General features: G+C 32.5%; 3 protein-coding genes across 3 annotated transcripts; 1 reads left to right on the top strand and 2 right to left on the bottom strand.

Moving 5' to 3' along the window:
• Positions 1 to 55: 55 nt before the first annotated feature.
• Positions 56 to 2,451, bottom strand: LOC102620284 (ABC transporter I family member 20). The gene is made up of 7 exons (XM_006480769.4): positions 2,177 to 2,451; positions 1,953 to 2,086; positions 1,499 to 1,618; positions 1,284 to 1,379; positions 994 to 1,146; positions 777 to 854; positions 56 to 639 (listed from the first exon to the last, which is right to left on the bottom strand). Exons 1-7 carry the CDS (start codon positions 2,343 to 2,345, stop codon positions 403 to 405), a joined length of 987 nt encoding a protein of 328 aa, XP_006480832.1. The 5' UTR covers positions 2,346 to 2,451; the 3' UTR covers positions 56 to 402.
• A 7,798-nt stretch (positions 2,452 to 10,249) lies between these two features.
• Positions 10,250 to 12,427, top strand: LOC102619996 (uncharacterized). Its single transcript, XM_006480768.4, has 3 exons — positions 10,250 to 10,419; positions 10,517 to 10,685; positions 12,037 to 12,427. Exons 1-3 carry the CDS (start codon positions 10,360 to 10,362, stop codon positions 12,231 to 12,233), a joined length of 426 nt encoding a protein of 141 aa, XP_006480831.1. The 5' UTR covers positions 10,250 to 10,359; the 3' UTR covers positions 12,234 to 12,427.
• Positions 12,428 to 12,547: 120 nt separating this feature from the next.
• LOC102619716 (probable serine/threonine-protein kinase PBL11) lies at positions 12,548 to 16,101 on the bottom strand. The gene is made up of 6 exons (XM_006480767.4): positions 15,704 to 16,101; positions 14,733 to 15,058; positions 14,228 to 14,363; positions 13,938 to 14,080; positions 13,699 to 13,822; positions 12,548 to 13,380 (listed from the first exon to the last, which is right to left on the bottom strand). Exons 1-6 carry the CDS (start codon positions 15,753 to 15,755, stop codon positions 12,965 to 12,967), a joined length of 1,197 nt encoding a protein of 398 aa, XP_006480830.1. The 5' UTR covers positions 15,756 to 16,101; the 3' UTR covers positions 12,548 to 12,964.
• Positions 16,102 to 16,911: the final 810 nt, after the last annotated feature.

Raw genomic sequence — 16,911 nt, 5'->3', positions numbered from 1 at the left:
GAGGAAGCAATGACACAGAGCAATGGCAATTGAATTAAGTTCATACATTCTCAAATCACGTTACATTGTAATTTTATTGATATTGAGAGCTCAAAGAGCAAAGACTTGATAATCCATCTGATTTCGTTAAATAAATCAGATGATCTTTGCTGATTACATTTGATTTAATTGTGTAAACTCAGATTCAAAAGGAACAATAGAAGACACGTATAAATAAATCAGTTGTGATACAGATAGACGATGCACATTCGCTAGCACAATTTGCCTGTTCTGTCAACTGTCATTCTGCTGGATGAGAGAGCCTAGGCAATTGAGAGCCTGCTATAATCTTCAAAACCAATTTTTTAACTATGTACCAATGCGGCAACAGAACCTGTTTTGAGCTCGAGATAAACAAATATACTACCTCAGAACTCTGTTTGTGCTAAGAACAAAGTTTTCTTCACCGGCAACTGTGGAGTGCAGCCTTCCTGCTGCCCAACCATTGTTCATTACACGAACCGCGGCCTGGGCAGGATCCCGAGTTACACGGCTTCCGTGAATTTGTTTATCGAATTCTGGAAGACCACTCGCCCTTCTCTCTCTCCTTCTCTTCCTTTCCTCATCTCTTTCCTTCCTCAGCCAACTCTCCACTGTTCTCTGCAAGTTATGCAATTTTAACTAAGAAAGTAAGCACAGAATCCAAATTAAAATAAGCTAAGAAAAGCCATCTCAATCAACGATGAAAAGGCAAGGGCAGAAAGTCAAGATTCCATGTTTAGATATGGAAAGCTAACCATTAGTGACAACTTGCTAGCCTCCTTAACTTTATCCATCGGCATTGCTAATTGCAACTTCCCATGAGCTACATACACCTGCAGATAATGCAAGAGTTTTGACGGTGAGAAGTATATATAATAACCCATATTTAAAAGATATTATTACCTTCTCAAAAAAGAAGAAGATATTATTACAATACTAGATAGTTCTTGAAAACGAGAAACCAAGACATACAATATGTGATGGCCAGTTCTCCAGACCATCAAATATGTGGGTTGCGTAGATAATTGTGGCACCGCGCTCTTCACATTCTTTTCTCAGAAACCTGAGGAGGTCAGCTCTTGCTAGCACATCAAGATCAACAGTTATCTCATCCAGAAGAAGAACCTAGGTAAGAGGAAGGTACATGAATAAATTCTTAAGAATATAAAGATTCTAAAGAATTCCACAAAGCGAGAAAATGAAAGCATAAGGAATGAACCAAATATAGCTGATACAATTGAAGTATTGAAAGAAGGAAATACCTTGAATGGCTTGAGGAGGCCCATGCAAATTTGAACACGTCTTCTCTGACCATCAGACACCTTGTGCATCCTCCATGATAGATCAATGTCTAACACCTAAACAATCAAGAAAACAAGATGCATATATATATTTTTTCCTTTTAAATACTGGCCAAGCCCCAGAAATCAATAGAGGTTAGCAGCTACGATTAAAAGAGAAGTCATAAGATTTTCACCTTGATCAGTTCAGCTCTTCTCTGTGGATCAATTCCTGCAACTCCAAAAATCATTTTCTCCGCTGACACATCCATTTGAATCGGAACCTCAAACCCAGCAAATGCAACCTCTCGCCTCCACTGCAAAAACATAGCTATATTTGGTTTAATTATCATGCTTCCACTTAATTTTGAAATCACAACCATTAAGGAGTTTGCTAGACACTCTTTAGCTAACAATTAGCCACAAATGATTCCATTTCAATGTTCACAGCAGTGGTGGATTAAAAACCATGAAACCTAAATCTCAAACAAACGCTAACTCAATATGATATTGCTACAACAAAATATAGTCACATTCATCCAATGCAAGTCAAGATTCACTTTGGATCACTGAATTTATATTTTAGTGAGAATTTCAAATAAACTTTTTTTTTGGGGTTAAAAATTAAAAGATAAAATAAAAATAACCAACCTCTCCTCCAAGATAGAAGAGATCACCAGACGAAGTCAAAGCGGTGTCGTGGAAAGCAGACCTTCCCAGTGCTTTCACCATTTCTGGTTCTACCATGTGCTTCCCTCCAATTATCTTTAATATCGTTGTTTTTCCTGTATTTAATCGATTAAATAAATAATTATCATTTTTTTTCAGTTTATGACAAACAATTAAAGTAAAAGAAGAGGAAAAATGGAATAAACCAGCGCCGTTGGATCCAACGAGGAGGCACCGGTCTCCAGCATTGAGAGTGAGAGTGAAATCGTTGATTAATGGAGTGGACCCCGGCGGAGGATGGCCGTCGATTCCCGGATACGTGAACTTCAGTGCGTTGATCTCCACCGTTGGTTTTGAATTCTCCATCACGGCCATCTTTCTTTCTTCGTCTTCTTCAGTTTTGTGAAATGGAGTAATGTCTGCTATACATGTAATTCGCAAGCTCACCTAACCAGGCACCGTCTTCGTTATTAAAAAAAAAAAAAAACAAAATAAAATAAAATAACACACGTCTTTTGTCTGACGGTTCTTTAGAAACCACAAAGTGAGAAAACGCTGCGTATTGAGGCCAAATTTTAAAAGCCTTTTTCTACGTGGCCCTATGACAGCCGTCTGTAAATAATTTATGCACTTTTGTTCTAATAAATGAGGATAAAAAGAGTTTGGTGGTGCTTGGTTTGAACTTTGAAGGAGAGGAGCGAAAAAATTAATTATTATTGTTTGGTTTCACATTAAATTTGAAAGGAAAAAATATTATATATTTTTTATTTGGATAAATATATCCATCATCTTTCATGTTAATATTGTTAATAAATAAAAAATAATTAAACTATGAATTAATTTAATCTAGAAAATAAATTAATAACAAAACCTTTAATTTTATATTATATTTTTAATTAATTCATTATTATTTTATAATCAAAATAAGTAACATTGCAATAACTAGTTATATATTTAAGGTAGTTTTTAAATATTTATAATTATTGAAAATAATAATATATTAGCTATTGAAATTACCCAGTTAAATAGAGAATTTTATTTATTTTTAAATTACAGCATCAGGTCCTCCACAACAGTTGATCGCCGCCGGCATTGACCGCCATTTATTTTATTGCATTAAATACATAATAATGATCGAAAATGGACGATTTACTCATGGGAAGTGTTATCTTGCAGAAAATACAGTATATGGTCGAAAATATGAGAGTTAAAAATTTTCCAAACATGTAAACACGATTTGAGGTAAATAACAACGTGTATTAGCATTTCTAATTTCATGGAGTTGTAGATCGGCTCATGAGGATTCCATTGGTACCGATTTTGGGTGAAGCGCGTCTCCGGTGTAACTCCGACGAGTCTCCGGTGACTGTCCGACGATCACTTTACTACTTTTTCTTTTTTCAAATAAGTTTATCCTATTAATTTAAGAAAATAAATATAAATTATTTGCACTTTAACTTATTTAAAATTAATTTTATGTAGAGGATAATATTGAAATTTAATAATCCAATAGATGAGGAATTTGAAATCCTTACCCATTGATGCGGAATACAAGTTCTTCAATTTGATGAAAATTGAATTTTAATGGAAATTCAATTCCTTCAAACTTTGATCCAACCAAACAGTGGAAAGTGGAAAAAAAAAATCAAATTCTTTTCCTCTCCTCACTCCTCTACCTGGAAGCAAACATGGCCTTAAGGTAATTATCATTTTCATCCTTATAGTAGCCCATGCTAAGGTAACCAATACGTCTTCAAGTTTAACACTAGTCTCAATTTTGTGTATAGAACATAGAATACCACACTTAGGGAAGGCAAAATCCTATGGGGATGGGGTCTTGAGGGATTTTTTTCATTGGGTTATTATCATTTTACTACTTTAAAAATTGACAAATATCAAATGATTACAAGAAGTATTGTCTTCTATCATTTTCCTACTACATTTTTATAAAAAATATCATTTTACTACTTTTCTGTTACAACCGTTAGTTGACCAGTTAGTTGACTAACAAAATACCGATTTTACCTTTTATGATTAAAAAAAAAAAATACTTGAAGCTTATTTACAAAATCAGCTCTTCAACATTTATTCGATCATCTAAGTTTCATTTCCAACATTAAAATATAAAAATGGAATCATTAATAAGACGAATTTGTAATCCATTTATAAAAATAGATACAAAATACCAACATAATTCTTTTTGCTAGAATTATGATATATTGATTACAAATTTATCTTATAAATTATTCCATATCTATATCCTAACGTTGGAAATAAAACTTGGATGATCCAATAAATGTGAAAGAACTGATTTTGTAAATAAGCTTCAAATATTTTTTTTAATCATGAAGGGTAAAATTGGTATTTTGTTAGTCAACTAACGGTTGTAACAGAAAAGTAGTAAAATGATATTTTTTTTGTAAAAATATAATAGGAAAGTCATAGGGGACAATACTTCTTGTAGTCATTTGATATTTATTAATTTTTGAAGTAGTGAAATGATAATAACCCTATCTCATTTGAGAAGGGTATATAGATAATTTTATATTTAATCTCTTATTTGAGGGAGGGAAAACACTATTTTTTTATCTAATTTCTTATTCAGGGAATGAATGAGAATAAGTTGGAATCCCCATTACTGCCCTATCTTCCCTTTTCCCCATTTTAATTTTTTATTTTATTTTTATTTTTGTAGAATTATTATGGAATAAATAATAAAATTTAAATTGTAAAATATTAGATACTTAGGTAAATAACAATATCAAAATATTTATACAAATAAGATAAATATTAGTTAATATAAAGACTTTAATGTAATTTAAACTTAACCACTGCCTAAAGTCCACAACCTCGCAAACTTATAATCCACAAATCAAGCTCTAAGCCACTCTCTCGTGGTCTCACTTATCATTTCTAAATTATTTTCGCTGCAGCCAGAACTACCTTGTCTTTATCTCATCATATCTTAGTGGCACATCGCGTCATTAGGGGCAAAGTAGCCTAGCTCGCAGTGTTTTTCATGCCTTAGTTAGTGACCAAGAGGTATCAATGTATCATTGCTCACGGATAACATTCACGTCAATATTATATAAAAAATCACATTATTTGAATTTTTTAAAAAGCATTATTTAAATATTATATATACCCAAAGTTTGATGGAGTAGAATGAAATAAGACCCATTCATGATCGTTCTCATTTAAGTTAAGAAACTAAAAAAACGTATCAACTACTTGGTGATCTAGGATTCTCGGGACCCTTTGTTATTATTTGGAGACCCCATTCCATCCCCTCAGGTAATTCTAACATGGATGGGGAAGGAATAGGAACATATGCGGGATATCGGGGATAGATACCGAGATGTCGGTCCCCTTCCCTCAACTCGCCTCCCTATTGCCATCCCTAACTATACTCAAGTCAAGTGTGTCTTAAGGAAAATGATTTAGTATTTAGATGAGTACTGAATTAATGGTTATTCGGTAAGAGAAATAAAAAAAAATAAAAGCACAAAATAAATCTTAGTATTGATTATTTGTTTGGCAAAAGTAAAGCTCGGCATTGAATTCTAATATGCGTTTGAGTCATTTTCTATTTTATGGGAACAAAAATTAATAAAACTTGGTTCACATTTTCTATGAGAATGTGAAAGAACAAATCATTTTTGTTTGGATTATTATCTATTAACTATTTCAAAAATTATAAAATATCAAATGACTACTATATCTTTGAAAAACCTTTTATTTTACAATGTTTTTATTAACACAAAACAAATAATCCAACATTGATGTCATGCTAACATTATAGGGGTAAAAGTATCCTTACATTCAAAACCAAGATATAATTGTATGTACTCTAAAATTACAAGGGCAGTACAGTTATTATTGGTTAAAAAACAAGGAAAAAAAAAGGGATTACGTGAGTCCTAAATATCCAGTGTCATCATCTTCTTCTTAAAATTTTTTAATGCATACAAGCCATGCATGACATTGATGAGTGTCATCTCAAAGAAGAATTGGAGGAATTTACATGATAGTCGTGGGTGTGGAATTTCTTTATTTTTGTTTATAATTTATCTCTAGGGATACAAGATAAATTTGGAAGTGTGTTTTACATATTATTTTTTTGAGATTTGTTTTTCAATTGATTATTTTGATTTGGTTATGGAATGATGGTTTTATTATTACGAGTTTAAAGGATTCTGACAAAATAGAAACTGAGATTGATAAAAAGCATATTAATCTTCAAGCTTTGATGGCAATTTCAATTTGCTATCTTCAAGCTTTAATAACGGTTTCAATTTGATATTTTGATGAGAGCAAGATTAGCAATTTAGCACAGAAGAAAGATAATTAATCACACATATTCTTCAGCTGGCTTTGATTTTTTTTTCTTAGACTTTTATTTTATTAAAAATTTAATTAATTTTTAAAGTAAGGGCATAGTGTTAAACATTAGTAAAATGAAGAATTTTACAAAGATATAGTAGCAAAATAATATACACTAATATTTTTTATAATTATTTGATATTTTATAATTTCTAAAATAGTCAAATAATAATAACTCTTTTTGTTTTACTTTATGTATGAAGAAAGTTAAATTGATGTGCTCTATAACTTTGTGTTTGTGAAAAATACACTTGTGGAGACTACAACTTATCATTTACTTTTGACATCTTAGATATCCTATGCCTTTCACAATCCCAATGTTTAAGTGGGTTGATTGACACCAATGGGCCTTTGATCCAGTAGGAGAACCCTTGCACTTGCAATATTGAGAGTAAGGGTTTGAGCTTCCATAAAAGCATTATGATAGTTAGTTTTAGTTCTCCCTCGATTATCAAATAATTGAGTGGAACCAGTCTATTCCTCACGAAATGTGAGTGAAGTGGATACCCCGCGAATATTAGAGAGAGTTTAAAGAATCTGGGTCTCGCTTTAGAGGAGTACATGCCATGACGAATGTCCCAATTATATAATCTGTTTGTAAATATTAATTGTAATATCTGATGTAATATCAATAACAGTCATGTATAACAGTATTAAAAAAAAAAGTGAGTTGATTGACAAGTCACTTGTGTGTACGGTTGATTTTAAGTATAAACTAAATTTAGGAGGTCATCTAGGGTTCTATATTTTAGAAAGATTCAATTTTTTTTGGTTATTTTCCCAATAATATTCGAATTAATTTTTTTTAAGCCATATATAATAGAAAAATCTATTTTCTAGATATTTCTCTAATTAATAACCATCCTATAATTTAGATTTTTTTATAGGAATTCTATATTTGATAATCTTAATGTTAAAGAGGTATAATTAATAATATCGTCTAAATATTAATTAATTAATTATTAATTTTTCTAAGGAAAAAAATTAACTTCTTTATCTTTATAGTTTCTTAAAAGGATGTAATTGACAATAATTTTTTTTTTGCACTCTTCTCTACAAAGAAAATTATTACATTTATTGGCTCAATTTTAAAATTAAAAAAATAGTTTCTTGAAATAATATTTATAAAGCAAGTAGAAAGATATCTTCTTAATTATTTCTTCTTTAAATTTCTTAAGAAAGATATCTTCTTAATTATTTCTTCTTTAAATTTCTTATGATCATGTTGATTTAATTCAAGATATAGTTAAAGATTGATTGAATTTTAAGTTTTTTTTTTCTTTAAGTTCAAGTTGCTCTTTTTTTTTTTTTTAAAGTTCAAGATGCTAAAAGCAAAAAGGCCTCATAAAAAATTTGACCCGGCCTTGGTCTGATCGAGTTAACCCAAAAATTTCAGACCTCGGCCTGAATTCCAGGGTCCAAGGCCGGGTTAGGTTTCAAGGTATCAAGGCCCAATTATGTTTTGATCAATGTTAGTTCTACCCAAAAGTCTTGACGCAACGATTGACCCTTAAATTAATTTTTAATTTAAAAAATAAAAACACAACACTTAAACACATTACACAGAGTCACAGACAATTCACGCGCGTCTTATGTATATTTGTCTCTACTTCATATTAAAATTATTTGGGCAATTTACATAAATAACCACAAAATTTTATGATTTTTCCATTTTAACCCCATAAACTAATTTCTATCAACATTAGCCAAAAATAAAATTTTCAGACCAAAATACCCCTCTCACTCTCTCCCCCAAGACTCTCTCTTTCACGTAATCTCTCCTAGAGCCAAGAACACCCATAGTCGGCAGCGACGGCTCCACCCATCATCGGCGTCTGATCTACCTTCTACGGCAGGCTGTCTGTCGCACCAAATTACAGTTTTTATTTTTTTTTTAACGTGAAATTAATTTTTCTATTATTTTATTATAAATGTAATCTAATAATGTTAAAAATATTATAGATACATGGTGAAATCAAAAGTATAAAGAAACAAATTGGGCAGGATGAAGTTAGCTTATGTCGATCACTTTCCGGGGCGAATTTCGAGCATATGTAACTTTTCTACGGTCGTAAAAGCCATCGAGCGAAAATTAACAAAACAGCAGCTGTATCTGTTCAAGAAAGACATATTTGAGCATTTCTTGAAGTGCTGAAGCTTTCCGTTTAGTGGTGTAATTTTGCACAATATTTTTCCTAACAAAAAAAAAACATTCACATACTCCATACGGCCATATTTTAACGTCTTCCACAAACTATCATAACACAATTCAAGCACAACTGAATCCATTAAGCCTGAAATTATAAAAAAAAATTAATTGCGCACTATCAAACTAATAAAGAGTCAGTTGCAATGAACATGCACCTGTCGCACTATCAAACTATCAAACAACTGAATCCATTAAGCCTGAAATTATTAAAAAAAAATTTAATTGCGCACTATCAAACCAATAAAGAGTCAGTTATAATGAATCTGCCTTTTGATGTGACCGATAGACTGTCGCATGAATTTAGTGCGACATGTGCATGTCGCACCAAGATTCAATCGCACTAAAACTCTCCGTAAGTTTAGAAAATAACTCTTACCACTTAGTGATGCAGATTGGTGTTGGATCCCGATGGATTATGATTGGAGTTCACTTTTACCGTTCGCCGTCGGCGTTTGCCTTTGCCTTTTGCCATCGTCGGCGTTGATTCAAGAGTGTAAAGCTGCGTTTGGTTTGATAAAAGGGGAGAAGGAAAGTTACTTTAGTTTGTAAATAAAGATAATTTGGGGAGAAAACTTTGTGTTTGGCTAATGTTGATAGAAAAAAATTTAAAGGGTTAATTGTGAAAATAACAAAAGTTTTTGGGTTACTTTTATAAATTTCCCAAATTATTTTATAATTGATTTATTTCCTTCTTTGTAATTTGGTTAAATTGTTATAAAATGTTGCATTGTTGTTAAAGCTAAATAATGTATTAAATTCCTTACAACCAAATTTAACATAAAAATAGAAAGTATTATTAACAACGAATCAAGAATAGGAGTCTCATTTTAAAACAATAATTAAAAGAATAAAAAAGAATGGTCCAACCCTAACTTGATGAGGGCCGCGCTTGGCCTAACCCTTCAAACTAAGAGTTGGATTTTTTAAGGGATCAAGCCCTTCATTTCGGTTATAGGATCAGCCTAAGGCTTGGACAACCATGAGCCCAACCCGATTTATTGACATCCCTATTTATGTGTTAATTGCATATGCTTTTCTTTTATGTTATGCCCAAAAAGAATAATGATTTTATACAAGGGAACTGCTACCTTACATAGTGTGGGTTCCACTTGGACCTACCAGCCTTGTGAAAGGTTGTATCTTACGTTGCATGTAAGGTAGCAAAAGCCTTTATACAAACCATTTTATACAAAGACGTGGCATTACATGAGTGCTTTAATTAATGGCTCACATTATTTTTTTAATTTTTTTTATATTTTTATTCAACTAATTATATAATGTTAGATCTGTTTATACAAAAATAATTTGTACAAATTATTGCAACTATACTATTCCTAATCTAACTAATTATTTTATTTCATTCAACTAATTCTTTTATATTTTCATTCAATTAATTATATAATGTTAGATATGTTTATACAAAAATAATTTGTACAAACTATTGTAACTATACTATTCCTAATCCAAAATCACTTCTTTTAATCATTTGTGCTTAAATATTGTGAGTATTTTTGTCTAGTAAAATAAAATTAGAAAACACAAAAATCTTTTAAATTAACCATCACCAAATAAGTTTTTAACTTTAAGAAAAATAATCCATTCACCATAGCACCGTAGTCCATATCATTAGCAGGGATGAATTAAAGGAAATTAATAAAGCTGTAAATTTACTTGTTATTGTTCCAATCCACAGGGAATAATTTGTTAATAAAGAAAAAATTACAAAGACCTTTTGACTCTCTTCTTCTTGTTCTTCTTGCTTCCAAGTTAATAGATTCAGAAAAAAAGCGTTTTCCGATGGCAGCAATTTATAGCCTTTACATCATCAACAAATCCGGCGGCTTGATTTTCTATAAGGTACCATCTCTTTTCTCTCTTTTATCAGCTTCACTTATAGAAAATCAAGAGTACTTTTATTGAAAAAAAAATATATTTTTTTTTCTGAAAAAATAAGGATTATGGATCTGCTGGGCGAATGGATACGAATGACAGCTTGAGAGTGGCGAGTTTATGGCATTCGATGCACGCGATCTCTCAACAGTTATCGCCAACCACAGGCTGTTCTGGCATCGAACTCCTTGAAGCTGACACTTTTGATCTCCATTGCTTCCAATCTCTCACTGGTATTTTTTCCCTTTCATTAATTGCTTAAATGCTGCTCTTTTTTTTTTTTTTTGAATAGATGGGCTTTCTTGCATTGTAGAGCTAATTCTATTTACAAGAGAATTTGAATGGAAATTATGAAAGGGAAATTTAGGAAGAGAATGCAATTTGAAGAACAATCGTGATTGGTAAAATGTACTCTCGCATTGCCATTTGTTTTGTGAAGGGAAAATTTTGGCTTCAAACGTCATTTATGTACATTTCCCTTTTAACTACAATCCTAGATAAGACTTGAATTCATACCAACTGTTAGGATCACTTTAACCTCAACCTTGTGCAAAGGGAGTGAACTCAAAATTATAAAAGTAAATTAAAAAAGGAAAGGAAAGAAAGAAAGAAAGAAAAAAGTACGTATCAAATAGGCCTATTGCATTTCAGATATGTGAGGTAAGAACTCTCGGAATGTATAAGTTATACCCATGGTTAAATGTAGAGTGCATTAGGAAGTAAAATGCTTTCATACAGTTGGAATCCTTTATATATATTTTGTAGTATTTGGATGGTATAGACTAAGATGTTTCTGATAAAAAAGCATTTGAAGTTATTTTTGGTTTAGCGCACATGATATTCGCTCTTAAGATAGCACTCATTGAATTATAAAACCGATTGGAATGGTTTCTGGAGAAGCTTTTGATATGTGCTTCTTAGTTTTATGTTTGCAAGTACTCTCACACCTCAAAAGGGTTGTTCTGACCTTTCTTTTGGTGTCGATTCTTGTGTCTTTTCACCTTTGCAGACTCTTAGTATTGATGTAAATGTAGGGGGAGCAAGTTTTGACATGACCTGCTAACACAAGACAAAGTAATGGGTTTGGTTTGGTTAAAATTGACATGATTATTAAAGGGCCGTTTTTTATCACCTGTTTAATAATCATGTTGGGTTCGGGTTTAGAATTTCCCAGACAATGACCCATTTACGACACAATTAGCAATTTAATTAATCAAATTATTTGTGGTATTTTTCTCCAATGAAACTATGTTGAATTTGTCATATTTTAAACAAAATTGATTAGAGCTTGAGGTTGTAATATAAATATTTTGGATGATATGTTGAATGAGTATTTTTAAAAGAAAATAAAATTAAAAACTATGTTAAATTGTTGATATGATAATAAACAGATTCGGTTCAGGTCGACTCAAATTTTACCCGACATGATTACAAATATTGCCGCGCTAGGTTTACAAACATTTGATTAATCATTGAGAGTTGAGATAGTTATAGCATAACTGTTTTTATTGTGATGTAATGCTGGCATTCTTCTCTTACAAATGGTTAATTTATAACATCTTTGTTTTTCATTTCAACATGCAGGGACAAAGTTCTTTGTAGTGTGTGAACCTGGGACTCAGCACATGGAATCTCTATTGAAAGTTATCTATGAATTGTACACGGATTATGTATTGAAGAATCCCTTTTATGAGATGGAGATGCCTATACGATGTGAACTATTTGACATCAATCTATCACAGGCAGTACAGAAGGATCGTGTTGCCATGTTGGGGCGATAAACTCCTCTGAAACATACATCATACTAAATTGTATTTGTTATGCTATCTTGATTTGTTTCTTTGCATTCGTGCAGTAGAAGCTTAATTGGTTGTAGTTTGTGTACGAACATTTGACTGATCTTTGACAAAATCTGGTGTTTGGTCATCGATGCAGAAATCATGTAAGATGTTAGATATTTTTGTTTTTGTTTCCACCAGATGATCCATGACTTTATAATTAAGTAGCTGAATCGGGTTCAATTGAAAATTCATCTCACGTATACATTGGGGGGAAAAAAAACCCAAAAATATACAAATAAAGTTTAAAAACAAGATTGAGAAATAAAATACTCTGATTGTATCAGAGATCCATACATCCAATACTGCTACATATACAATCATATGGTTGCATAATCAATCCAAAAACAAAGAAAAGGTACTCAAATGAGCTCAATTACATTTTCATGTAATGTTGTTGAGCTCAATTACATTTTCTCGTAATCTTGTACACATTTCCGCTCTGATTTCAAATGTAACACATATTTGGACTACTCTTAGACTGCTTTCTTGCACGCTCAAAACCTGAATTAGACCAGAAAACATTCACTGCATAAATAGATTATCCTAAACTAGAACTGTACACGGCTCAATCATAGATATGTATAACACGTGTCACGAACTCTTCACCTTCAGGCATGAAATCTTTTTTTTTTTTTTAAAGAAAAAAGAATCCTGCACCAAATTACTTTCCTCTAAATACGTAGTGGGGAAGCAGAAGGCCTTGGATAAGTAGTTGCTCGACCCTTGAAATGAACGTGACCTTTTGCCTGGTGTTCTTTTTGGGGACGTTTGTGCATATTTCTCAACTCCTGAAGCTGTTCTAACTCTTTTACCACTTCATCCATGTCTGGCCTTAATTTGGGTTCGACAGATAGACATTGAAGTGCAAGGCTGGCTGCCTTTTGTGCCTGAGGCAGTGAGAACTGGCCTTCTAGACGGGGATCAAGAACACGAAATATTCTGCGTTTGCTGGTCAGGTAAGGTTTTGCCCACTCCACAAGATTGTGTTCTCCAGTTGGCCGGTTTTTGTCTATAGCTCGTCTGCCAGACAATATTTCAAGAAGAACAACTCCAAAGCTGTATATGTCGCTCTTGGCGGTCAGATGACCTTGTCAATAAGAAAATGAAATTAGTGAGCAGGGACATCTATACATTTCCGTTCAGTATATTCCAACAATAAAGGATGATTAAATGCAGTTCAGAACATAGCAGAGATAAATGAGGAAAAATCAATCTTTGATCTACCAGGAAGGCTGGTTGTGGATTAATTATCCAACCATATATTGGACAGTTCTGAAAAGAATGTTAATATTAACAAATAAAGAACATTTATAAGGATAAAAGGCATTAAAACTAATTCTAACAGCAAAAGAAGCAGGTATAGGAATCTAGGATTTGTGGAACAAACAATAGAGGTAAGCAGCACCTGTTGCTAAATACTCGGGAGCAGCATATCCATAGGTACCCATGACCCTAGTAGATACATGGCTCTTATCACCAGTTGGTCCATCCCGTGCCAATCCAAAATCAGAAAGTTTTGCATTGTAGTTCTGGGAAACATAGACAAGCAAATCAGCAGCAGAACAGAGAAGCGCAACTTAACCATAAATCTGAAGGAATTCAACTATTTAAAAACATCGTTCAAAGGTGCAGCCTAAGCCATACCGAATCAAGCAGGATATTAGAAGCCTTGAAGTCACGATATATAACTTTTGGTTCAGCACTGTGAAGGAATGCCAGACCATTTGCAGCACCAAGGGCAATTTTCATCCGGAGGCTCCAAGAAAGAGGCTGGAAGTATGACCCCCCTGTTCCAATATCAATAACAAGGCTTCAATTACAATTTAAAATATTATTAGAGGCAGTACTATTGGAATATGCTTCCTCTCCCACCAAAAAAAAAAAAAAATTAATGCTAAAAATGCTACAGTGTAGATAGGATGTAAGAAACTTACTCCTAAATAGATGATTTTCCACGCTACCTCGAGGCATGAACTCATAAACCAGAAGCCGGTGATCATCCTCTAAACAGTAACCAACCAACTTCACAAGATTAGGATGATGCAACTGCCCAAGATAGTTAATTTCTGTCTGTATTTCAAAAAATATGATAGAGAATCAATAACATGCTGTAAGAGATGTACTTAGAAGCAGTTCAATTAATGGCTTCTATAAGTTAACATCACCATTTCCTAAAAAACGCACTAAAATATAATGGTCATGTCGCTTGGAATAGTTGATTATAAAGGCTGTACCATGCAGATGCTGTATCATGCAAAGGCAACTTAGAAAAATTAATAATAAGAACTCATTTCATATAAAATCCTAGGTTCTCCTAATCTGCTAAGAGATGTGAAACTCTGGTGTAATTTTAACGCAAGAAGTACTGTGGATAAGAAGTTGATGCCGGTCATGGAAAATAAATGTGAAGATATTAGAGGGGCCAGATTTAAAACTTACTAGCCATTCCTTGTGACCCTGGAAACCTTCTTGGTTAAGCCTCTTCACAGCAATTAACATGCCAGTACCAGGCCTTGTAGAAGTAAGTGAATGCTCGTCAACCCATCCTTTGAAGACAGAACCAAAGCCGCCTTCTCCCAAAACACTATCAGGGCGGAAGTTTCTGGTAGCTGTCTTAAGGTCGCTGTAGCTGAAATTCTTTATATTTGATGACTGCAAGATCTCACCCTCACTCCGTGGTGTTTGAGGCAGGGAAAATGAAGAGGCCTTACCACTGGAACTGCTTAAACTCTTTACATCTCTGCTAGAATATTTTGAATTCACATCTACAAAAGAACAGACACAAGGATTAAGTTTTTCCAGAGAAAAGCAATTCAACATCATAAATCATTCGACCTAATGTGGAACTGCATTTCATTTCGGTTATAAAGGAAAAATCTGTAGTGAACAAGGCTCGAGGCTTAGAAAATCCTAAGTATTTTATTTGAGCCTATTCTGACATTGTATTTCCGTTCTTAAGACAGGTATATTATTGGCTTTTTTGGCCCTAAATGAAAGGTTTACTTTGCTCTCAAAAATAATAATAATAACTCATTACAACAATAATGACTAGCAATTATATTGCAGGAAATCTTCTAATAAAGTCTCAAAAAACAAAATTCCACTGCATTAAACTTCAATTCCAATGAAAACAAAAGGCTTGTAATACCTAAAAACAAAATTCATTACAATAGCCCAATAGACTCACAAAAGGACGTTACAGAAAATTAAAACATTCTTAAACAAACCCATTAACCCCATCTACAAAAACAATCACTATAGAAGTATGTATTAATCTCAATCAATAGAAACAGTCCCCAAAATAGAAGCTTTCAGCAATCGAGATCAATACAATTAACCAAAAAAAAAAAAAAACATATTTATTTAACAATCATCAACTAAACAGCTAACAACACAAACTAGAAAACTACCAGTATGAGAAGGAGTCTCAGCCTTAATCCTGTTGCTACAGCAAGCTCCCATCCAGACAAAACAAAATACCCAGATCTTATTTAAAGAAATTTTTTTCCTTTATGGTTTTGTTTTGTACTCTCTCTTTCTATCCTCAATGAAACAAACAGAACCCAGAACTCCAACTCAACAAATGATCACAAATAGATTTTGGGTGTGATCTTTTTCACTTTTAGGGTGGGATTTGGGTTCAATTCTGGATTAAGAAGCACCCAAATGAGAAGTTAAAAAAAAAAAAAAAGGTCTTTGCTATTGTTGATTACTTGTTTGCTTTTCCCCTCTTTTTGTTAAAACCTTTTTAGACTTCGCCAACCAAAGCCGGTTGACTGGCCTTTTAGCTTCCTTGTCTTTTCTGAGTCCAACAAACAACCATTAACAAGAAAGAAAAAAACAATTCAGGTTCTAAATTTCCAATGTTGCGCTAATAACATATGACCCCTTTTATTTATATATTTTTCCAAATTAAATATATTGTTATTAATTGTATAAAAAAGTCCACAATCCATTTTTGCAGAGGTGCTGAGGTGCCGAGGTGGGGACCTATTTGATTCAAATGGAAAACGTATGCCTTAACATGAGAAAATGTAAGAAATTGGAGATACGATGTTATTATTTCCTCTAATATTTCATTTTTGGATTGATGAGAGAGTTTATGTCACTGGTGACGTGATTAATGGGTAATGACATCCTTACCATTATCTGATTGATTATTTGATTTTGGCTGCGGTGATTCGTGGCCGTTGGATTCTATTTTGAACAATTATTAGTGTAGTTAGATCCCTCAATGATTAGTCAAAATTGATTACTCGCCTTTTTGGTCACAATAGAAAACGTGACAAAAAATTGGTCCGCTCTAGCATGTGCAGTCTCTATCTACCGTTGGATCCATTATAAACTTTTTGGAGATCTATGATTTCAATTTTAAAATTCAGAATATCTTTGATTTTTCTTCCAACTATTTTGTAAGAAGGGCACTGATCTTTATAGGAAAAAAAAACTAAAAATAAAATCTTATAAGCGAATTATTCCAAAAAAAAAAAAATTTGGGTTATAATAAATTTATATTATGATTTTAGTTATTTTAATATATAAAAGTGCACAAAAAATTTGTAAGAACTCTTTTATGACTAGTATGAATATTTAAATTTTAATTTTTTTATCAATTTAA

This window comes from Citrus sinensis, chromosome 6 (assembly GCF_022201045.2).
Source record: "Citrus sinensis cultivar Valencia sweet orange chromosome 6, DVS_A1.0, whole genome shotgun sequence".
Taxonomy (NCBI): domain Eukaryota; kingdom Viridiplantae; phylum Streptophyta; class Magnoliopsida; order Sapindales; family Rutaceae; genus Citrus; species Citrus sinensis.
This window is presented reverse-complemented; position numbering and strand designations above follow the sequence as displayed.